Genomic DNA, 25385 nt, shown 5'->3' on the forward strand with positions numbered 1-25385 from the left:
GACAGAAGCAAGAAAACAATTGCTGATTCAAGATTTAAATAAAAAGAGACAGAACAAGTCAGGTGATGAAGACACATGAACACACGATGAGGATTAAATGATAATCTAAATCTAATTTAATTAAAAACTAACCTAAAATAAAAGGATTGACAGATCGTTTAATGCATAAAACTAAACTTAAATGATTGTTTTCTTATGCTTTCAACGCTTTGTTTACGTCAATATTTTTTCAATCAGCTTTTCATCTATAAGACAAGCTGTTTACTTAATGCACAAGATTTGGCTTCAAGCTAGATAAACTCCACTTTAACACATTTGTTATTCTGTTTTGTTCCACACATTGATCTATATTAACGTTGTGTTTGTTTGACATGAAATGTGTTTGATTCAAGATTGTTTTTTTTTACTAGAGATGGAAATTATTGTGTCACTGCAGCCCTTGTTATCAGTTAATTTATGAATCAACCAATCAATCAATCTGACCTTGAGGCTGCGTCGTGTTCCGGGGCTGGTGGGGGAGGGGCTGGACCTGGACGACTTCCCGCCTGACTGCGATCCTGCGGGCTCATTGGCTGCACACAAGAGAAAGGAGCCATCTGGTTGGTCAAAATAATCTGGTAATTGTACCTATTAGAGCATTTCAGGGGGACCTAGAGCAGAGGTTTCCAAACTGCTGACTTATTAACACACAGCTCACACGATTACAGCAACACTCCCACTCCTTCGCAGTCATTTGAACACACAGACATTATAGGGATATTTTTTGATTCATTGTGGCATACACTCTCCGAGGTCATCATTATCTTGTGAGTAAATATCCATATGTCTGCTCAGAAATCAAAAGAAAAAAAGATGCCCCTCATAACTCCAGAACTTGCCTGAGAATCATCACGTTTCCTTCAGTATCAAAGTAATCCAGTGATAGTTGTCTGTACATCCATGGCTACAACTGCAAACAGGAAGTGTTAAAGGCTAATGTGGCAAACCTTAAATGGTTCTCCACAGTTTTTACTCCACATCGTAAGTCACTAAATCCATGGCAACATTATACCGTTCACGTCCCCCAAAGCAAACCCCTGCTCTAGAGCATTGTAGTGAAATACAAACTGCTTTCCCAAACAGCAGCCTAAATCAATCACGGCTGGTTGCTGGACTGACGTTATGTGGACCAATTTCAGGTACCAACATTGAGCCAAAACTGACCCGACTCCTGCTACCTGAAGATCATTTTCAGCCCGATTTGGCTCATGTCGTCATTCACCCAAAACCAGAACCTACATCTGGGCCTGAGCCGGCTCATATTTGGTTCTCCAGGGCTGGAAAACAACCAAGTGTGCCGGCAAACTGCCATAATTGGCCCAAAATATAAATAACAATGACCAAAACATACAACTACAGTATATGACAGTAAATCATGATTTTCTTTGACTGAAAGAAAATTTTAACCAGATACTCATTTCTCTTATTGATTATCTGTTAGGGTGGTGTCCCATTGGTTCACACCTGGTCCAGGAGACTTTGTTCTGGGTGTGCCTTTGGGTGGCGTCTTCGAGGAGGAGAAGCTGGAGCTGCTAGGGGTCTTGGGAGTTGTACTTTTAGGAGGAATGGTAGAGCGAGGTACCTTGGCTCTGCACTCTGGGGGGAGAGAGAGATATACGAAAATTAAATCACATTTGTTCTTACAAGTAATCATTTAGAGATATGTAAATAACACAAGACTAACAGTATGTGCATTCGATCCCCTGCTGGTAATGTGGCTCGCTAAAGGAGTTTATTTATATCTGTAAGTATTGTAGTTGTAACTTATGCAGTCTTAAACCTTTATAGGATGTGAACCACTTTATTTGGTTCAATCATTGTATTTTATTAATATTATGTTCCTGTGTGTATATTTTTTTTGTAATTATCACCCGTTTTTCTTTGTTTTGATTGCACTGATTTGGAGCTCTGGATGAGACGTGTAATATGAGGTGCATGAATACCCAACCTGTTCTCACTTCCAAGTCGTCACACGCATCGTCAAGACCTGTTGGCACCAGTAACACACTGGGGAAGCCCCTTGGCGTCACAGTTGAATGCACTGGGGGAAGCTCTGTAGTGTCACTTTTGAACGGTATATGATATTTAACAGAAGAGACTGAGTAAGGAGGTGGTTGGGTTGGACGGGCGGAACACAAACCGAACTTTCAACCAGAAGGCCGGTGTTTCCCGTGTGAAGCAAAAACTCAACATTGAATGTTTTTATTGAAGTTACTGTACGTAAGTAGCGTAAGTTACACAAGTTACATTACTTAATTTATATAAGTTAACTGACGTATGTAACGTGGTTATTTTAACCCAAACCTTGATCTTTTCCTAAACCTAATCAAACTGCAAAGTTTCACAATGTCTAACCTGACATTGCATATTTATTGTTGCTAACTTGACTGCGGAGCCATAAACTTTGATAAATGATGCTAAAGGGGTACCCAGGGCGTTAAAAAGCGAGGGTCTTGACCAAGCATCAATATGTGGCGAGATGGGAGTGAGAATGTGTTGCCATACCACACAGTGTTGGGAGGGATTAGGGTTTCTATTTTATTTGTTATTTTATTTGAGCCTGACTCTTTTTTCATTCTTTATCCAACTATCCTACTCTCGTACTGACTGTACTGATTGAATGTTATTTCTTCTCCAATAAAAATATTTTTAGAAAAAAGAAAACAAAGGAAAAAAAAGGGATTTATTGACTCTCAGCCTAATTGTGCAAGCGGACCAACATTTCAACACTGCCGTGTCTTCATTAGTGTCAAAATCGACAAAGAAGGCAAAGAAATATATACACGTCAACCTAAAACAAACAAATAAATATAATTGGATATTCGGTTGAGCAAGATTTTAAATTTATTGGATAGTCCGAGTGCCACACGCAATGCACCACATCAGAAACAAGTACTGCATCCATCAAGTCTAATAAAATGTGTGTGTCTCTCACCGTTAACAAAAGCTGGTGTTTTGCTGGTGTGTGTGAGCACAAAGTCGTCCTGAGCGTAGCGAAACTTCTCCGGTCCACACGCCATGAACACATCGTCATCCCCAAAGAAATCCTGCAGACAGGTCAGCTACACACACACACACACACACACACACACACCTGATTAATCAAACTCATGCAATGCAAAAAACACTGCAGTGTGTGTGTGTGAGACAAAGCAGACGACAGCTGGGAATAGTCTGATCGTGTTTGCCGCTGGCAGTGCTTCAATGGTAACACACACAGAAACAAACACACACTGTGCTGTCTAAGAACTGTCTTGAGGATTAAATACAAATCGTGCATCAAAATGTCCCAGATTTAGGCAGACGGGGGGGGGGATTGTGGGAGATGAACAGGTGAAGAAAAGAGGGATCAACAGAGGTGAGGGAGGACGGATTAAGCAGAGAGAGAGAAAGAGTTGAGGTCGGGTCACATCAGAAACTGTCAGCGGTGAAAGAGGTATAACAATAAGTAAAAGTCCTGCATTGAAAGAGGTCATATCATGCTAATTTTCAGGTTCATAATGTCATTTTGGGGTTGTACCAGAACAGGTTACATTTTTGTCATACTGCACATTGCTGCAGCTCCTCTTTCCACCCTGCATGTTGGACAGAGTGAGGCATCTTACTTCTATTCGATCTTTGTTGGGAGTTGCACATGTGCAGTTCCTAGTTCAGGACTACTAGCCAATCAGAAGCAGAGTAAGGCGGGTCCTGACAAGCAGGGTAGCGTGATCCAAAGAAAAGCCGCTTCAGCCGGTTAACTGCGGCTTCCGTTTAGCCGTACATGTTTGCGAAGTCTAATCCCGAAACACAGGCAGAAAAACCCGAACCACCTTCGCAACCAGGACTGGAGCAAGATGTTTCAGTTATTTGTAAAGTTTTAACTGAGCACTGTCTCTACATCACAGCAACAACTTTATGTCCATAGACTGCCTCGAGGGTTTCTAACGTTATTTGCCACACTAGTCACTAGGCGAGCATTATGACGAGTGTTACATTGTGACGCAGATAGTTTAGGGAAGTAAAGGCTGGACTACAAACAAGCTGTTATGAGATGGAAACTCCCTTTGTGCTTTGGGCTTTTTCCACTTTGCAAACCTGTTACATGCACAAAAAAAGATATTTAACACAATAAAGGAGGAAAGTATAATATAACCTCTTTAAAATCTGTAGTTCAGAGTCGGCTAATATGACCACTAGCTTCACGGCCATCTGAGCTAATTAGCAGCTAGGTGGCAGAAGTTTTCCATCAGCAAAGAGCAAAGAGGACATCAGAGCGAAAACCAGAATATATTTTCTCCATAAAATATGATCCAGTTTCACACAACTCAGTGAATAAAGTAAAAAAGTTGTGTTTTCGTACAGTAATCAGTGAGGCCCGGTGGGCCACCAGAAACACTCTGCTCCGGTGGTGTCATAAAAATTGAAAAAGCTTTTCATTGGACGCTTTAATTAACACACGCCCGAGTGCAGGTTGAGCCATCGACATTTTTAATCGTTTTTCAGGAAATGACAAACTCTAAAATACCATCAAGAATACCTACAAAACGACGGCAGGTATAGCACCAGACCTGTGATATAAATACACTTAAACATGGATTTTAATATCATGAGGACTTAAAGTAAAGTACTGTTAGCTGAATTTACTTAAAAGTAAAAGTACTTGCTCTGCAGTAAAATGTCCCATGTGATATCTTGTCGTAGCTACCGTTATTACTTTAAATTTTGTATGGATTGAACAGAGTGGGTTAATTAATGAGCTTTAGAGGTATTGGTATGCAGATTTTATTACCTTTAGACAGAGCCAGCTTTGCTAAGCTAACTGGGTGCAGCTTCATAACGGACAGATACGAGAGCAGTATTGATCTTCTCATGTAACTACGTATATTTCCCAAGTATTTCTTAAATAGAGAGAGATGGTGTTGTACTACCAAGGAAATTTAACGATGCACAGTGTAGAGAAACTGGCTGCAGCACAGGCACAACTGTTTCTTTGTGTATTCACACAACAACGTAACACCTTTTCTTCTTCTCCCCCCTCTACCTTATTCTACCATCTCTTTCCTTGTTTCATCCTCTCCTCCTACTTCTCCTCCTCCTCCATCCCTCCTCCTTTCCTTTCCTCCCTCCTTTTGTCCTCTATTTTACCCCCTCACTCCTCCTCGGTCCCATCGTTCCCCCTCCTGTTTTACTTTTTACTAAACGCCTCCGGAGCTGCACAGTCTGTGTGTATGTGGATGGCTGGTTACCATGGCGACCACACTGCAGTGTCAAAGTGTGTGTGTTTGTGTGCCGGGGTTTCTGTCCCGCTGTTTGAAGTGGCTGCACAAACTGAAAGGACGAAGGGAGGACACACACACACAAACCTTGGCCTTGTTTCATTCAGACTGACTGAGTCTGGAGTGACGGCGTCTGACAGAATAAAAGCCTTCGTTATGACACGTTGCCTTCAAACTAAAAGCCTTAATTAGCAGTAAACTAATCACTGTTTGTGAAGTCAGGTGAAAAGCTTGTATTCTCATGTGCTGAAAAATTACATATTCCTGCATTAGTTGTGTTGAACTCCTCCAAAAAACAGCAAAAAATGCAACTAAATCAAGGTTGGTTATTATTACTTTCATCATCGATTAATCCACTGATTATTTTCTTGATTACCTGTCTAGTCTATACAATGAATGGCAACAGTAAATAAACAGACATAAACATGGGTTCCCAGGACCTTTAAATGTACACATTTTTAAAAAACGGACAACTTAAACCTTCATTTGATTATCAAAATAGTTGCAAATTCATTTTCTGTTGAATTCATTGACAGATGGATTAATCAACTAAATTCTTTGGCTCAGATCTGATTTGAAGTTGATCAGACGTCTTTTAGATTGTTAAAAAGGTGAATGTACAAACAACTAAACAGGGTTTTACAAAGTATGGACTAAAATGTGCAAACATCTGATAATCGTAAATAAAAACTGACAGATAAGCCGGCCCAAATCTTCAGACGATGGAAACACACGCACACAAAAAAAAAAAAAAGACTGAACTCGAACATTTAACAAAAACATCAAAAACATTTTACTACAACAAATAATTAAAAAAATAAAACTGAAGTGAAACAGCAATAAAAATAGATTTATACACGGCTCAAAATCAACACACTAGAAATGAAACATCTCAACAAAACCGGGACAATTTTACTTTGTGTTCAACATAGTTAATAATTCCCTAAATATTTTACATGGGGTGACAAACGAGAACCAACTTTAACTTTACGCCTACACTATATCTTTATTAGACAGCCGGTCGTCTAACACAGAGACATTTACATTTCACCAGAACTCTTCCAGTGTGAGATAATCAGCCTCCCAATATTTCCATATTACAGTCTCACCGTGTGGATTTTCCTAACGTGACCTCACTGCTAATTCTCACTCATTGGTGCTGCTGTGTGTCCAAACCTGCACATAGAAACTACATACTGTCACTTTGCATTTCTTCACACCTAAACAAATAAAGACATTAAAACTACGTAAATGCTGTTCAGCTGTTGTCTTAGCAATCCTTTACTTCTGTTTTTATAGACTTTTTCTAACTGTTCTGTTCGTATGTATTACTTGTGTATCTTATGTACTACCTGCTAAATTATCTTATTTTTGTGTAAGTATCAAAACTGATTCAATACAGTACATTTAAAATCCAAGACAAGCAGAATATTTTTCAGGGGGAACGATTTTAGAAATAAAAATGATAAGAAAGCTAAAGTGTGGTAATTTAATGGATGCTTGTATTCTGAAGGCGTCGTATGTTAACACTGCTTTTATTTTCTCAAGGCCGATGCTGCAGCAACATCTGAGCAAAGGCGAACAGAGACTTTGCTTATTGGGTAGTCTGGTGTGTGTTTGTGGATGTAAATCTGAGCTGCGTTCACTGCAACAAGCTCGCTGCTGTCTCTGCTTTTCTTCAGCTCCCCATTGTCATATGTCACAGCCAACACGCTCATCTGTAACTTCAATATGTGTGTGTGTGTGTGTGTGTGAGTGTGTGTGTGTGTGTGTGATACGTTTAAATCCACAATCCTTAACTCAATATGCACAGAAGCGTTTCAGAGAGGATCAGAGCATATTCAGAGTCTGTTCAACAAGACGAGGGGGAAAATGTACTTTAGCTGACTGTCGCAGTTTGAGGGCTTTAAACAGACGGCACTTTTAGCTAAAAGCCCCAAATATTAAGCTTCAAAGAGACTGAACTAAGTGGCCAAACACTTCAAGTGGAAAATTACACTCTAAAGATGCTCTTTTATACAAAATCAATCCAAAGCAGTAAATTTCTGATAAAGTCACCAAATCACAAAATCACAATAAATATAGATTTTAGATATCAATATAAAGGATGTCTTGCTATGACAAATATATGCAAACTCACATAGAAAATAACACATTGTTCAATGATATGTGTTTCAGTTTTACTCATGTTATTCGTTTTTAAGAACTACGGCTTGGGGCGTCCTGGTGGCTTTAGGTGTTCAAGGCACTGACAATGAACCACAACGTCTCTGGTTCAAGTCCGGCCATGGACTTTTATTGCGTGTCATTCCCCATTTCCTTTCATCTCTCTACTGTCAACCGTCTAAGAAACACATCAAATTCCAAATCAAACAACAATCAGTCAGTCAGGCACAATTATAACCTACAGAGCTCAAAGTACCTTATTAACCCACTACAGCCGAGTTACTTGTGGTTCCTTGAGTCTCCAAAAGTAGACTAGGAGCCAGAGCGTTCAGCTATCAAGCTCCTCTCCTGTGGAACCAGGTTCCAGTTTGGGTTCAGGAGGCAGACACCATCTCCACATTTAAGAGTAGGCTTAAGACTTTCCTCTTTGATAAAGCTTATAGTTAGGGCTGGCTCAGGTAGTCCTGAACCATCCCTTAGTTATGCTGCTATAGGCCTAGACTGCCGGGGGATTTCTAACTTGACTTCTTCCCTTTCCCGTAGACACCTGCTGCTACAATTATTATCATTAGTCCTATTATAATTTGTATTATTATTGCTATCAGTATTGTTACTGTTATTTATTATCATTGATATCTGTTCCACTACCACCATTACTATTGTGTAAAATCTCTGTGTGGAAGTTGGGCTACTCTCATTCTCCCCCCAACCGGTCAAGGCAGATGGCCGTCACGGGTCAGAGTCATGGTTCTGCTCAAGGTTTCTGCCTGTTCAAAGGGAGTTTTGTAGCCTGAAGCCTTGGAACCTGAACTCAGTCCTTCAACATTGGTTTTCCGCATTTGTGAAAAGAGCATTAACAACAGCAAAAGCCTGTGCTGTAAAGAAAAACTGAACGTAAAAGGTTATCCCTTAGAAAAAAAAACACATTTACTGCAACTTTGCATTCTGGTCTATTTCCAGCTCAGGGGGGTGTGGAAATTGATGTTTGAGTGGCTTATTTGTTGGGTTTCTCCCTGTATGATTGTTGAATGTCTCTAGAAAGAAGCCCTTACTCTTTGTTTCTGAAGGACCAATAACAAACCCTAAAACATTTCCTCCACAGAAGCTGCTAAATATATCTGAACATACGGTCAAAGCATCCGTGTTTCAATGGGATGAACTTCATATACGTTCTTTAATTTAGATTTAGATTTCTGTCAGAGGTAAAGCAGGAAAAGAAAAACATCCCCTCACCTGTTTCCCATCCAGCGTGTACAGCCTCTTCACGGCCCCGGAGTCCAGCTTGATGGCTTCTGTGATGTCGGCCAGCACTTGTTCGAAGGAGTGAGCAGTCTTCTTGTTCAGCAGGATCCTCACCGCCTTGCGAGGCTTCACGCCGCTGCGGATCACCGTCACCAGCTTGGGCTTGATAAAGTCTTTGCTCTCCCTGCCCTCCCGAACCTCAGGACGATCTTTTGGGACGACAGGGGTGCTCGCCGACACCCCCGTGGACGCCGTGGAGGGCCGGCTCGAGCCTGCAGGGCCTGTCCCGCTGCTGGCACCTGGCTTCCAGCTTGGCACGGCGATCTTGGTGTAGTCGACCTTTCGGTAAGGCTCATTGGAGGCACAAACGTAGCACTCACCTGAGCAGAGAGAGGGCGGGAGAAGGAAAGGTTGTAATGTTTGACGAGAGGTGAAATGTTGCAATAAAAGTGACCAAAAACGTTTTTTTAAAGCTCAAAAACAAATCTTAACTCATAATTTAGTTTCATATTCCAGCATAAAGAGATGTGTTTAAGGATACCAAACAGCAACATTTCAAATCTTTTCAAATACTGTAAAACTTCAGTTAATAGCTTGGGCTTTTATTTGCTTCAGTCACTGAACTCACCCAGGCTGATCTTTGGGACAGGCCTTTAATTCCTTTCACACAAAATTCTCACTCAGCAAAAATGGAAAATAGGCTACTAACAAATTGTTTATTTGTATAAAAATGTAGCTTACCGTAGTTTACCATATCAGTAAGTCTGAATTGTTTCAATAAAATCAACTCCGATATAACAATGTGTCCATATTGACAAAAGTTTAAACATTTACATTTGTATGTGCGATCTAAGCAGCTTAAAAGTAGCTCAAGCAGGCGACCTGGTGAGCTTTCAGAGGTTTTATACATCCAAAAATCTTCTATTAAGACTAGACCAGGCATCAAACTGAGACCTACATTTATTTGTCAAATACAGTCTATGGTCAAAACATGCAGCAACAACAGGCCAGAAAAATTGATTTGGTTTCCCAACATACAGTAAGGTAATACATTCAGAGTTCAAAAAGATGCAAGTTTCAGCCATTTAATTTAAAAATGAGATGTTGGGAGTGCCATTAGACACACCACAAACAAGTCCTTTGAAACTGGTCCCTACTTGTAACTGCATTATCACAAAAAAAGAAAAGAAAAAAAATGACACATGAAGAACATTTTGGGGCGGCATTAGCTCAGTCTGTGGGGACTTGGATCCAGAACTGGAGGGTCGCTAGATCGAGTCCAGCATGGACCACTGCTAAGGAGCAAGGCCCTGAACCCACCACTGCTCCTCATCAGGATGTGTTAAATGCAGCCAGGAAATTTCCATTCTGGGATCAATAATAAATGCAACAAAGTTCTGATTTGCCTGTATCAAATGTCCCATTGTATACTGAAATTAACTGATGGCTTGAGCATAGGAAATAAATCTAAAAGCTCAATATACGTTTTGTAGCTGTTGATTGTCGTCGTAAATAGTTGAATAATCTAAAATAAGATGATACGGCTCCATTCTTATGTAAGAGGTGAGTTCAGGGTCAGAGGTTATTAAAGTAGTAACTGTAGTCAAATGCTCTAGTAATACGAACCGTGTGTGTGTGTGTGTGTGTGTGGACAGTGTATGAAGTGAAGGTGACAGCAGATGTCAGACCCACTCCCCCTCTCTCTCTCTCTGAGCTGAACTCTCTGCTGGACACATGAGGAGGAAAACTGAACAACGTGTCAGTCAGCGTGTAGAAAACATACAAATAAATAAACAGCATTGTTCTCGTGTTGCAGTGTAGTGCTGGTTATTCCTAGTATTACTAGCAGTGGTGGAAGAAGTGCTCCTTTATTTAAGTAAAAGTAGCAAAATAATATTCTGTTACAAGTAAAAGTTGTAAGTAGATGAAATTTTACTTGAGAAAATTATAACCAATAAATGTACATTAAGTATTAAAAGTAGTAGATTAACTAAAAACACCTATGCGGGTCTGTGGCACCTTTTATCTGAAACAGTCCATCATATTTAATAAGTTGATTGTGTTTTTTATGTAAACTCAAAGTTACTAGTAACTATAGCCGTTAAATTAATGTCGTGAAGTATAAAGTAAAATATTTACCTCTGAAATGTAGCAAAGTAGAAGTATGAAGTAGCAAAAAATGGTTTTATTATTATTATTTATTTAAGGACAAATGTAGCCTAATATCAAACTCTTAAGCTGATGATACACGGAGCAACTTTTTGAGCAATGTTGCTGGGCAATGTTGCTAGTGGCAAGTCCGACTATGTTTTGAACGGATAGCGGCGGTGCGGGGCGGGTGGCGGAGTGGTGGGGGAAGGAGATTACGGTAGTATTCTTTACTCATTACCATTGACCAATGTTACCCTGCACGATTGCTCTAAAAGTTGCTCTGTGTATCATCAGCTTTACTTAGCTCTAATATTTAAATTTTAAGGTATTTTGAGTATTTCCATTCACATTTGGTATGCTTATATGATAAGTTGCAGAACTATACTGCTAATCTACCCAGTAGTATACAATACCTAAAACTGGGTCCACATTGAATAACAACATAAAACTACTCTTACAAGTACTAAAGGATCGGAGTACTTATCCACTGCTGACCAGTGAGTACGGCGAACATAATGCTACAGTTGCTTAGTCGAACCTCTGATAGCATCCAGGGCCACCTCCCATGCTAGTGGATGTGCTAGTGATTAGGTAGTAAATGTTAATATTTGCAGTTTATATTAGAGCAGATAAACACTCTTTTTAAATTGGTTCTTTACACTTTGCTTGTGTTTTTGATTTTATAAAGACCAACCATCTAAACTCTCTGCATGCACTGTATTTCTCCAACTACAGCCATTTTACACACCACTTCAGCACGTGGAGAAATCAAAAACTAGACAGGAGGGGAGTTTAGCAAACGATCAATTAAACAGGAATACATGAGAGAGGGGTGAGAAATTTGGCTAATCTGATTTAAAACATTTTAAACGCACAGTAATACTCATTATTTTGTTTCTTCTTGGAGTGATGTAGCTTTAATAAATTAAATGTTTTACATTAAAATCATAAATGGTGTTAAACCTCTCAGGCAGACTGCAGCCTGTCACATGTACAGTAGCCCACAGCCACTCTCCTGTTTTACCTTATATGGATAGAAATGGCTCACCTTCTCTTTCTCCTAGTCTTTCTATCCCTCCCTCTACCTCTCTCTGTATCTCGCGGCAGAGCCTGCTATCTAACACACACACACACCTTTTTCACACAGACTTGTCAGCCTCATTTTTCTCTCTCTCTCTTTATCCCTATTACATGTTCACACACACACACACACACACACACAGGTAATGTGTGTGTCTGACCTTGTCTCTCCACATGCTGACTTTCACTTTGCAATTCAAACCAGCTGGACAGTCAGTCAGTTTTTTATTAAAATACCTGACTGACTAAACACAAACACGCCTTCTGACCAGCTGAGCAAGGCACCAACATGGACGAGGGTCACAGGTTCAATTCCCACTGAACGCCATGACAGGACAGATAGGAATATGAACAACTGCATTTTAATCTTATTTTTCCAACATTTTCACGGCCTGCTTGAGAGACGTGGTCATTAACATCTCACCACAACATTTAATCAGTTAGATGATCAGGAAATTCACTTCATTAAGCAACAACGACTCAAAATCATGGATTCCAACTTCTCAAATCCCTAATTATCGGTTTTAAATCACTGTAAATTAAATTTCTTTGGGTTTTTGACCGTGGTGCAGTGGTTAGCACTGTCGCCTCACAGCAAGAAGGTTCGAACCTTGGTTGTCCCAGGCCTTTCTGTGTGGAGTTTCCATGTTCTCCCCGTGTCTGTGTGGGCTCTCTTTGGGGGCTTCCTCCCACCGTCCAGAAACATGCAGGCTAAGTTAATTGGTGACTCTAAAATCGTCCTTGGGCGTGAGTGTAAGTGGTTATATATGTATGGCCCACCTTTCGCCTGATGTCAGATTGGCTCCAGCACCCCCGCGACTTAGTACACAGCATAAGTGGTTGACGGTGGATGGATGGGTTTTGGACTGTTTGCTCAGACAACACAAGACAACTCTCTGGAAACTTTGATGAATTGGTGTATGTTTTTTTTATAATTTTCTGGCTTTCCAAGAATCAGTGTTTAATTGGAAATCTAAATATATTCAGTAATAATTAAAAATATTAAATTGTTGCAGCCCTTTAGTTGCAACATGTAACCTTTAAGTTTCTCAGACTTTTGTCATGTCAGAGTCATAATCTTTTCTTTGAAAACTCCAATATATCCAACTTATTGCTTAACTGCTTAAATATGTGGACATGCCCTGACAAAACTAATGAATATGGACATAACCCAGACTTTATGGATATAGTCCTGTATACACGGCCTAGATTAGCAATCGTACAACCATCTTGAGTTGTCTGATGATGCTAACAAGCCATAAACCTGATAATCTTTTCTAATCATCTTTACCCTTAAGGTGTGAATTAAGTCCAAGATTGAGATTTATTTTCAGGAAAACAAACACAAAAAAAGTAAATAAAATAGGTCCCGGTTCCAGCTGCGCACACAACAAATATTACTTTTCAATTTAACAGTCACACCAATCTGTGAACATCAGTTGAAATCTCTACAGTTAAAGGTTTCTGGTGCTGAAAAGCAGCCAAACAAACACTCTGCGGTCATCCATCGTATTTTGACTCATACACAAATGATGACGAGGTTCCTGCTTTCGACTTTCAGGCCGTCATGGACTGCTCTGTATGTAGTTCATTAACTCCACAGAGGGCTTAAGAGCAATGCATCTGTCTTTTAGTATGTCTCTGGCTGAACAGCTTCCTGGCTCTAACACTCATTAGTGGACATTACAACCAGTCACACATCAATATTGATGATAAGTGATGTTACTCAGCCACTGGTTTGTTTCTGTCTAAATGACTTTAGGCAAGAGAGGAAGAGCAGATGGACTTTACAGCTGTTGTGTTTTAAAGAAATGTCATTATGTACATGTATTTTTTTACCAGCTGTCTTTCACTTTCATACACAGTTTGCTTGTGACTCAAAGTTTGATGGTTTGATTCCCCACACCTTCAGGTTGTGAGGCATTATATGGAATATGAACATTACACTGTTGTATAAATGCTTTTTAAAAAAGTCTTTGATACTTCAGGTCAGGGCATAACACAGGAAAGTATCATTAAAAGTGTAACCCAATGAGAAGAGAGGCAGTCTGACTGGATGGTGGATGTAAGATTTGTTGTGGATATAAAGTAGATTTTATTTTCTTGACTTCAGTAGACTATGTACCTGATGGTCTCTGTATTGATTATCTACTAATCATTCTGCTGTCGTTGACATACACAGGAATAAATAATGCATGTGTGACGGAGAGCAAAGAGGAAGGAGACAGTGAGGTGGTTTAAGGAGGAGGATCGATGGAGAGAGTGACAGGTGGGCTGGACATTTACGACTTAGTGGTAGCTGACTATTATGTAATGCTACAGTGCAGCTGAGGTCCATTTATTCCTGTGGGAGACACGTCAAGAGTTCTGGTAGTCAGACAGACAGAAAACACAAGAGAACTTCAATGTCATGAAATAAGTTTTATTCTAAATGAGCTATTTTTAAATGTTTGTGTGCTCAATAAACCATCATACTGCATATTTAAAGCCACTATTACCCACCAGAGGTGTCTTGATCCAGTTTTTTTGTTGTTGTTGTTTTGGTATGCTCTGCCTTTGCTTCATATCGCTAAATGTTAGGAAACTATTTGACTATTTCAATGAAACAAAATGGTCCAGGAGCTCAACTGGTTGTAATAAAGAGATCAGAAATGGATTAGGCTTTATGTAGCCAATAGAAATCCATTAAAAGGATGCCAGGATTGGTCTTTATCCTGATCCTAATGACCTGCTCAAGCCTTTACAAGGTGGTGACGAATTTTTACGATTTACGTAACGAAATGATGATGTTATGTCCTATACTGACCAGGAATAGTTTGACATTTTGAGAAATATTTGCTTTCTTGCCGAGAGTTAGATGAGAAGATTGATACCACTCTCAAGTCTGTATGTTAAACATGAAGCTAAAGCCAGCAGGTGGTTAGCTTAGCTTAGCATAAAGAATGGAAACAGGGGGAAACAGCTTGCCTGACTCTGTCCAAAGGCGACAAAGTCTTGCATTTTATGACCAAGGGGGAGTAAAGACAGAAAGTTGTGAGTCCTACCTTCCATCAGCTCGTCCATACTGGTGATCTTCTTGCTGCCATCTATAGTGTAGATCGTTCGCACTCCTTGGGGCAGATGCAAGTTATCCGACAAGGAGCGTGTCAGCTCCATGAGCAGTGCATCATAGGAACGGAACCGGTCACTGGAAACAGCGTACACCAGACCCTTGAAGTACCGGTCTCCATTGCGATAGAATCTGACCTTTTTGGCCCGTTTCTCCGAGGTGAGCGCCTGCAGGGTTCGAGTCCGGTAATAGCTGCAGTTGGCGCTGTGGGCAGGGCTAGGGACCAGGCTGCTGCCCCGGGAGCTGGGGCCGGACCCCCCACCGCCAGCGCTGCTGTTGGACTCATCTCTCTTGGTGCGGGTGGAGCGTCCCCGGCGAACCTTGTCGCGTTCGTCGAAGTGCTCCAGTTCGAGGGTCTTACTCAAAGACATGGTGATTCCTGGTCCAGTAGCGGTCAACAGACAGAGTCCCTGCTACAAAAGATTCATCTTCCAACAGCAATAAACAGTAAACACTTGTCCTGGATACCTGGTCTCTAGCTTGTTACAGCAAGAATAACTTAGTCCTAGTTTTAAAAACTTGCTGTATAGTCTGTAAGATATGTTGTAAGCTTGGTGACTCACTGGTAGAACCAGTAGCTGGTAATGTTTCTAGTACCAGGATATTATTTCAATCCCATTAAGAGTGATGTAGAACCAGTAGCCTTTTTGTAGACAGTAATCTGGTTATGATCATCCAAATGTGGTTTTAGATTCTCAAAACCCAGCTGTAATCCCTGGGACCTTCAACATGCAGACTTCTAAAATGCTTATTAATCCAGTTTGCCTGATGAACCAGCACGAGGACAAGAAGAGCCAAAAAACACTGTATTGTTTGGTAACCTGTATCTGGTCCTGGCTGTAGTACCTTTAGTTTAACCGAATTTTTCTGTAACCCAGGTGTAATACAAGAAAAAAAGATACTAATACTAGAAGAATCCTAAAGTTCAGGTATTTCATTGATGCTTTAATGCAGTGGTGCTAAAACACTGAACGCATTCGATGCTTTAGGCTGTAGATGGATGTTTTCCATGTTAGTGGCACCAAACCTCAGACCAGTTTAGGGACAGTCTTCGACTTGCCTATGACTTGAAGCAATTCTTTCCCAAAAGATTTTTCCTCCAACTAATTTCAAGCTTGAATGAAGAACCTTAAAGCCATGAAATCCAGTTATCCCAGCAAAGGTCTACTCTCCACTTGATATTATGGACGTGCGCTCGCACTGACCTCTCTGCAGTCTCAGTAACACAGCTGTAGACCCAGTGATCTGGCTCTTAATTAAGTACACTGTTGTGCAGACCTGGTTCAAGCCCATTGAGTCCCAGCAGTCCTGTTTTAAACCTGGCACGATGGTTTGGGGTCTTGGTAATCTGGTTCGTTTGGGGGTTTCTGTCCTAGTCAAACGTTGTCTTCCAGCATCCTCAACATCCATCCATCACTGACAAAAAAACAGATGACAACCACATGGTTTACTGAAGATGGATCTCCCATCCTGATAGGTGCACGAACCGGCACATTCAGCCTATACATGTCTACTGGTGCAGGAAAATTGTAAGATTTATATTTAATGCAGTAATTTAAGGATACTGAGCACAGGTCTGCATTCAATTAGGATTAAATGTTTTGCACAATACTGCACTGTCCTGTGGTATCAAGATTTTGCATGTGCAATGTGTTCCGGCCTAATCAAACATGCAAAAGAGGTTTTAAGTTGAATGCTCCACCTTCTTTTAGTGAAATTTAATTTCCTGCAAGGCCAGAGTGAGAAATTTCCATCGATTTTCAGTCAAATTAAATTTACCTGAAGCCAGAAGCAAAACACGAGTTCGTACATCAAATTATTATAAAACCTTGGCGGCTGTTTGTCTGTTTCTTGATCTGATAAACGAATTGACTTTATCCATCAATCCGCCCAAACACTGCTAAGCTGGGCTGACAGCGCCATTCACACACACACACAGAGGGAGGCACCTACCAATAATGCCGTGAAACCGGTTTGTTGCTATGGAGGCTTTCTCCTCTTTCCCCGGTGCCGTATTCCTGTCTGTCCGACGGATCCTGCTGCTCCAGGCGGACTGAACCGCTACGACCGAGCCCACCCGGTCCAGGTCGATCCGCTAACCCGGGATTCAGTGATGCAACGGCGACAGGTTACACCGGCGGGATGCACCGAGACAGACGGCGGACAGCAGCATGGCCGCTGCAGCAGAGGGAGGAGAGACCGGCTGAACACCCCCTCCCTTCCCCTCCCCTCTCCCCTCATCCGCGGCTGATGACAAGTTCCTCCCCTCCCTCCCTCTCTCTCTCTCTCTCTCTCCCTCTCGGTCTTTGTCTAGCTCGCTCTACCAGTCTCTCGCTCTTTCTATCTTTTGTCTGGTTCTCTCTGAAATTCAAATTCACTTGTTTTATTGTCATGACTGGTGCAGCCATAATAAAACCATTCATTATTAACACAGGCCACAATAACATTAAAGAAACCTGAAAGATAATATATTTTACTAAATTGACTTAAAGTAATTTAAAGGCAGTTTGAAGGAACCATTAGACAGTTTATGAAATACTTTTCTTTCCTTTTGGCAATTAATTTATAATGCTAAAATTGATACCACTCATGTACATATTAAATACTAAGCTTGAGCCATGAGAATTCAAGCTGCGCATAAAGACTGGAACCACAAGGAAACAGCAAGGAAATGGTCTGGCACATGTAGGCCTATAACTCCTGTAAAAAAACAGAAAACATGTATTTTTTGCATTTCTGTTTAATTGAGCTTTAGAGGTGCAGGTAGGTATTTATTAGTTTCCAGTCTTTGTGCTAAGCCAAGCTAACAGGCTGCAGCTTCATGTTCTCTTCTAACTCTCTGCAAGTAAATTAAAGGCTTCATTGTCCCAAACATCTAACAGTGAATATGGAAGTCTTTTTCTTAATAAAACCTGGAAAATGTTGAAAAGGTCATAAGATCATGTATAATGTTGTTTGTCTTTCTTTCTCTTTCTCTTTCTGTGCACCTCCCTAAACATTAGTCATGAGACCACCACATTTGCAACATCATTAGTGAGAATGATAATGGATTTTTTTATTGTTTTTGGTTTTTTTTTACAAAAGGTTACAAGTAGCATAAAACTTGTAGCAATTAAGATCCAATAAATAAAAGATGATAAATTACTATAATGACTGAAGTAATAAATAATTCTCCTCCATTAGTCAGCTGCATATTTGATGAGGTGGTGGGCATCGCTGTGGATATTATTACTTATGTAGCTATTGTCAATTGAACTTTTAGTTGTAGGGAGCCTCAGCAATGTGATAATAAATAGCAACAATATGGATCTATTATTAACTTCACTGTAATCAAGTTAAATAAAACAACATTGATTTGCTTTATAATTATAAGTAAAAATACAAATAACATACCAATTGCATAGGGCAATGGCAAAAAAACTTTATGAAGATGTCCTGGAAAATGTATCAATCTAGTCAATATGCTTTACATTAAAGCAAAAGTTTGTTTTGGTAAATAATGAATGATTATCCATTTTCATGTTTGTGCATTAAATATGAAGATTGAGTCCGGAGACAATTAGCATAGCTTAGCGTAAAGAATGGAAATAGACCAAGACATAGTCCCTGTAAAACAAGTTGTTGTTTTAATACTTGGCTTTTGTGTGGGGTAAACAAACAATACACGTTGGTAATTACTGAGCCTTGAAAGTTATGACAAATCCAGGCTACCTGTTTCCCCCGGTTTCCAGTCTTTGTGCTAAGCTAAGCTGATGCGTCCTGGCTGTAGCTTGACATTTACCCCATAGACATGTCACTATTATTGGTATTCTCTTCAAACTCTTGGAAAGAGGACAAATAAGTGTGTCAAACTATTCCTTTAAAATACATTTGCAAACAGCCACACAGCCAAAACACACTAAGGACCCCACATCCACCCCACAGGCAAACACACACACACAATAACCTGAGAAGACACAAAAGCCATCATGTTGTAACTGACCGTTGGTCATTAAGCGGTTTGTTCCAGACCAAAGAAAGAAAAAAGGCACCCTCATCAGATCTGGATGAGATACAGAAACTCAACAGTTACTGCTTGTTGTGTGATGACACTTTTGTTGATACCATCAATATATGGCCCATGTATTCCCAACACTTTCTGTTTTTGAAAGTAAACCCCGCCTTCTTGATTTTGGGATTTTAAACTCGATAAGCAAAGAGCACCTATCAAAGCTTAACTTTACTCAGCAATATTATGTTTCACGTGTGTCGCACCTGCCTCCTCTTCTCTTTCTTCTTTTGTAGAAGCCAGGGCTCTTTTTGTGACACATGGACGAAGCAGCCCCACCCTCCCTCGCTGTGTGTGTGGGGGCGACAGCTGGGACCCGAAGCAGCCAAACTGCCCCACCCTTTACTGTCAGCCAAATCAGTGAACCATTCATCCAATTATGACAATGTGGACCAGCCATTATGTTCTTGTACACATGGACCAATACAAATTACAGTTTGCATATCAAAGACAAGCACAGCTTACTAAAACAATATATTCATTCAAGCCTTAACTCAAAAATTCCTTCAAAGAATTTGTGTTCTCAGTTGAGGTTAAAAGCTTTGAAAGGTGTTTTTTAAATGTTGTTGTTAAAGTTCTCTTCATATAAGACAAAGGAAGATAACTGATGTAATGTTTAGTTGATATATAACAAAACATGTCAGTCCTTGAGCGTGATGAAGAGGACAAATCAAATGGTCAACCCCCCCCCCAAAACAAAACACACAGTTTATATTTTCTCAATTTCCTGAAAGTTTATTTCTAACATCCATCACAATATGAAAATTCTTGTACAGTAGAACTTAAACACTGCATGCCCTTTACTGGCCGGGTGTGGCTATACATTTTGACAAATAAATGCAGGTCTCAATTAGATGCCGAGTCTGTTTTGTTTTTATAAAATTCAAGTTAATATAGACATGCTACACATCACTTACATTCTCCACAATTCAGTCACAAGCACCAAAATATAATTCATTCAGATTTACCAGCATATTAAAATAATTAATAAAAAAATTTGTGATTCTCTACCATTTAATTCTTTCATCAAGTCTGAATCTGTGTCTATTCCTTGATTATTTATATTCCTGTATTCGGTAAAGGTCTACCAAACAAAAGAACAAAAATAAAATCATAAAAAACTACAACAAAGGCAGCACTTTAACTGACACATCGGTAATATTCAAACTGGTTTAAATAAAGAATTTAATGGTATTTCCCATCTTTTTGATCAGGAGTTTTGTGTGAAATTAATTAAAGGCTTGTCCCATATAGACTCCTAAACCAAATATAGGCAACTGAGCTATTAATTGAACTTTTACATTGTCAAAGAAAGAAATGGTTTTTTTTTTACTAAATCCAGTAAAATCTAGCACCAAATATGCCAAACACAAGAAAGAAGTTTGACATTTTGGGTACACCTCTGCCAAGATTTGGGTGGGGAGATTGTTCCCACTTTCATGTCTGTATTGTAAATATGAAGCTACATTGAGCAGCTGGTTAGCTTAGCCTAGCTATGTTTTTATGTCCAGGTAAAAAAAAATTCACCAGAGCAGCCAAACATATTGTTAAGCTAAGTTTTCACAATAAGGTTGGAAGTTATCACTATTTTGATGTATAATTCCAGTGAACATACATTGTTGTCTTATTAATGAAGGCTTACTGTAGATGTATTGGCTGAACACGTATCACATGTACTTGTTTACGAAGTAAAGATTGATTCTTATACAGTTCGGCTACATAAAAGTGCATTGCTTTTGTTTTCTATTGGCATTTTTAGCTGCAAAGCCTCTCTATTAGCTGTAGGTGAAACCCACTACTCATTCACCGGATTATGAGTTGCTAGGCGCACTCCAATATGTTGTTTGCAGTCACATTAATTGTGATGATGCATGAAAATCAGAATGACGCAGGAAGTGAAAGGCAAAATAGACAAGATGGAGGAAAGCCGATACTGTGCTATTGCTATTGTTTACACATTGTGTCATTCCAGTCAACGTTTGTGTGTGTAAAATCTGGAATCATCCAATTAATTTTAAAATTATGGCTAAAAACTTATTTTGAGATTACTTTGACCTTTGAGTCAAAAGTGTCAGCTTTTCAGTCCAGCTGTGAAATATGGTCACAATCTCCCCGTCTGTTCCAGAGTTATGGTGTTGAATTATATTGTTTTCAAGAAATGTCACAGTGAAGTTGATCATTACGGGACAACCTGAAAAAATTAATGCTTTGCTGGTGGGCAGACATAAAAGTTAAGCCTTTTACCTTTTGAGTAAAAAATTACATCACTTCATGTTGTATCCCATGAAACATCTGTGAAAAGTTATTATTGGCTGATTTGGACCCAGCCACCGTCCTCTACGGACCCCCAACCGACAGCCAATTTGAATGATAATGCATTCAGTGCCATTGTGGTTACAATGTTCCGGACCTTTGCTTTGGAAAGTTTTCTCAAACTGGACCTCTTTGAATTTTATTTGATTCCCCTGAGTAAAGATTAAGCACCACAGCAGCGAAACATATTGTTTAGCTAAGTTTTCAAAATACGATTCCACTAAGTAAAAATTAATCACCACATCAAACATACTGTTAAGGTAAGTTTTCAAAGTAAGATTCCACTAAGTAAAAATTAAGCACCACATCAAACATACTGTTAAGGTAAGTTTTCAAAATAAGTTTCCACTAAGTAAAAATTAATCACCACATCAAACAAATTGTTAAGTTTTCAAAGTAAGATTCCACTAAGTAAAATTTAAGCACCACATCAAACAAATTGTTATGTTTTCAAAGTAAGATTCCACTAAGTAAAAATTAATCACCACATCAAACAAATTGTTAAGTTTTCAAAATACGATTCCACTAAGTAAAAATGAAGCACTACGAAAAACTCTTTTAGCTAAGTTTTCACAATTAGATTCCACTAAGTAAAGATTAAGCACCACAGCAGTAAAACATTGTTTAGTAAAGTTTGTAGAATAAGAATCCACTAAGTAACATCAACTGGTATTCAATGAAAATCTGGACAGACTTTTTCTGACATATATAAAAATGCTGTAACTTAATCAAAACAAAGTAAAAGCACAAACTTACACGTCACTATTGTTAAAACATGAAGAAATGTAGCAAACATACAGCTGCCCACTCCTACAAGTTACTGCTCTGCTTGTCAAAGTCATGTAAATATTACTAAGCTGCCACAACTCAACTAACTAACTTAAAAGGTTTACTTTACCTATTATTTTCTAGATTATTTGATAAGTTGTTTTGCCCATAAAATGTCAGAAAATTTTAGAAAATGTCCATCACAGTTTCCTAGAAATGTCAATGGTATATTCCTCACAGTGAAGAAGCTTGAGGAAGCAAATGTTTGGTATTTTTAGTTGAAAAATTACTGTACGATGAATGGATTCCCAAAGACTGTATAAAAAAAGTGGTGATGTCACCCGTTTGTTTGTCGACTGCCGTTTTGAAGCCTCAAATTTGGCATTATTTTTTGCAATCAGCGGCACCGGACGTGACCATATTTGGCTGAGACTGTGGAGCCAACGGTTCTGTGCAGAGCTAGCTAGCTTGGTTAGCTATGTGCATCTGTAATTGACATTAACTGTCATTTTAACTGGGATGATACTTTTGTCTTGTGAAAAACAGGCCTAAAACAAGACACACTCACCAGAGAACGTGAACAGCCAACTCCTAATAAGCTTTTTCAACAGTGCTGGTTAAATTTACACAGTGCCATGGGAACGAGTCACTGTAGCCTGATTGACAGGTCACCATGTGTAGCAACTTGTCAATCACAAGATAGTCCCGCCCTGAAGAATACTCTCCTTTATGGTCTATTTTCCTCTAATGGGACCACAGATAACTAAATAAACACCATGTTGTATTAAAGAAGACGTGAAACTAGCGATTGAGACCATAAATTCATTATGAAAGTGTTTACTGAGGTAATAAATCAGCTGAGAAGAAGAGTCATTTTACCATTATTTCCACAAGAGGAGTCGCCCCCTGCTGGCCGTTTGATGCCATGCAGATTTAAGGAACTTCACATTCACCTCACTTTTCAGACCCAAAGGTTCTGTCTTTGTTATATACAATAACAGTGAAACCTGAAAGTCTACAACTTCAGTCTTACAGTGTACACTACAACTACAGTGTAACAGCCCGTAGGACATCCTTACACTACAAATACAACAGTTGTTTGGACTATTTATGAGACATAATGGGTTCAATCTGAGAAAATGATGCAGAGGACTGAGTGTGAAGTTCAACAGCAGGATAAAGGGGCTCACTGAACTTTGTTTTGAAGGTACAAATTGTTAAGTTTTCAAAATAAGATTCCTCTGAGTAAAGATTATGCACCACATCAAACATACTGTTAAACCAAGTTTTCAAAATTAGATTCCACTAAGTAAAAATGAAACACCACGACAAACTTTTTTTTTTAGCTAAGTTTTCACAATAAGATTCCACTGAGTAAAGATTAAGCACCACAGTAGTGAAACATATTGTTTAACTTAGTTTTCAAAATAAGATTCCACTAGTAAAGATTAAGCACCACGACAATCATATTGTTAAGCTAAGTTTTCAAAATATGATTCCACTAAGTAAAAATGAAGCACCACAAAAAACTTTTTTAGCTAAGTTTTCACAATTAGATTCGACTAAGTAAAGATTAAGCACCACAGCAGTGAAACATTGTTTAGTAAAGTTTGTAGAATAAGAATCCACTAAGTAACATCAACTGGTATTCAATGAAAATCTGGACAGACCTTTTCTGACATATAAGCTGCTCTTTCAGGATAGCTGCCAATGAAATAAAAATGCTGTAACTTAATCAAAACAAAGTAAAAGCACAAACTTACACGTCACTATTGTTAAAACATGAAGAAATGTAGCAAACATACAGCTGCCCACTCAACCAGCGGCACCGGACGTGACCATATTTGGCTGAGACTGTGGAGCCAACGGTTCTGTGCAGAGCTAGCTAGCTTGGTTAGCTAGGTGCATCTGTAATTGACATTAACTGTCATTTTAAATCTGAGAAAATGCTGCAGAGGACTGAGTGTGAAGTTCAACAGCAGGATAAAGAGGTTCACTGAACTTTGTTTTGAAGGTATGGAGGCGGACTCTACTGTCGGAGGAAACTCGGTAGAAGGACAGAGTGCCAGCCGGCCAATCCAGAAACACTCCTACTTGACTGGAGCGCCATCCGAGTGAAGACACATCTACTTTGTTGTTGCAGTGCAAAATGTAATAACCATCATTAGAGCAAACTAGACACCAAGACTTGTCATTGTGTCCCAGCTTGAAATCATCCCATTTTCCTTCCTTGTCAGCTCCTCTGTATGTCACCCCAACACTGAAGAGGCCGAACACCTCGACCTCCCAGTAGCAGCGTCCGTCCAGACCCTGTTCACACAGCACCCGTTGGCACTGATCAAACCTTTCTTGGTGATGATGATGTGGCTGCTCCTCTTTCACCCAGGTCACCTTTCTGTTCCCTTCAGAGAGAAGGAGGTTCTTGTGGGCTGTGTTGGGGTCCCAAGTGAGCTCACAGGCATCTGGAGGTAAAGAAAAAACACTTTAAAACCACAGGCCGCTAAAGACAACCATATCACTAAGCATTTAATTTACTGCTTCTTCACTAGTTCACTATTCCTACCAGCAAACATACAGACACTTACATTTCTTGAAGCCTGGTTGTATCCGGTCACTTCCCCCATGTTCAACGCTGTTGAGATTTGATTTTTAGAATTTATTCAGATAATAAAGTACAGTGGGGGAAATAAGTATTTGACCCCTTGCTGATTTTGCAGGTTTGCCCACTTACAAAGAATGCAACGATCTATAATTTTAATCATATGTACATTCTAACAGTGAAAGACAGAATCCCAAAGAAAATTCCAGAAAATCACATCATATGAATTTATTAAAATTGATAACCATCTGATGAGGAAAAACAAGTATTTGACCCCCTGGACAAACAGCATGTTAATATTTTGTAGAAAAGCCATTATTGGCCAGCACAGATGTCAAACGGTTTTTATAGTTGGTGACAAGGTTTGTGCACATTTCGGCAGGGATGTTGGCCCACTCCTCCCTGCAGACAGCCTCCAAATCATTCAGGTTCCGAGGTTGTCGCCTGGCAACTCGAATTTTAAGCTCCCTCCAAAGATTTTCAATTGGATTCAGGTCTGGAGACTGGCTAGGCCACTCCAGAACCTTGATGTGCTTCTTCTTCAGCCACTCTTTTGTTGCTTTGGCGGTGTGCTTAGGGTCGTTGTCGTGCTGAAACACCCATCCTCGACCC

At 39.6% G+C, this 25385-nt stretch overlaps 2 protein-coding genes across 3 annotated transcripts in view; both read right to left on the reverse strand.

The window, feature by feature from the left end:
• The window catches only part of LOC123981196 (serine/threonine-protein kinase DCLK2-like), a 31683-nt gene extending 14436 nt beyond the window's left edge, over positions 1-17247 (reverse strand). The window contains exons 1-7 of one of the 2 annotated variants that reach the window (XM_046065925.1): positions 16999-17247; positions 16324-16461; positions 14981-15424; positions 8697-9085; positions 2975-3101; positions 1504-1635; positions 484-572 (exon numbers count right to left, since the gene is read on the reverse strand). In XM_046065925.1, coding sequence (XP_045921881.1) covers positions 484-572; positions 1504-1635; positions 2975-3101; positions 8697-9085; positions 14981-15416 — 1173 coding nt within the window. In that variant the 5' untranslated portion in view covers positions 15417-15424; positions 16324-16461; positions 16999-17247. Of the gene's footprint in view, positions 1-483; positions 573-1503; positions 1636-2974; positions 3102-8696; positions 9086-14980; positions 15474-16323; positions 16462-16998 lie in introns of both variants that reach the window. The other variant, XM_046065924.1, reaches the window with a different exon arrangement.
• Positions 17248-19805: 2558 nt separating this feature from the next.
• LOC123979887 (protein NLRC3-like) overlaps positions 19806-25385 on the reverse strand; it is a 10154-nt gene continuing 4574 nt past the window's right edge. Inside the window, exons 6-7 of the mRNA XM_046063998.1 lie at positions 24760-24818; positions 19806-24636 (exon numbers count right to left, since the gene is read on the reverse strand). Of these exons, the coding sequence (XP_045919954.1) occupies positions 24107-24636; positions 24760-24818 (589 nt within the window). The 3' untranslated portion in view covers positions 19806-24106. The remainder of the gene's footprint in view (positions 24637-24759; positions 24819-25385) is intronic.

Source organism: Micropterus dolomieu, linkage group LG12, assembly GCF_021292245.1.
Source record: "Micropterus dolomieu isolate WLL.071019.BEF.003 ecotype Adirondacks linkage group LG12, ASM2129224v1, whole genome shotgun sequence".
In the NCBI taxonomy this organism is placed as follows: Eukaryota; Metazoa; Chordata; class Actinopteri; order Centrarchiformes; family Centrarchidae; genus Micropterus; species Micropterus dolomieu.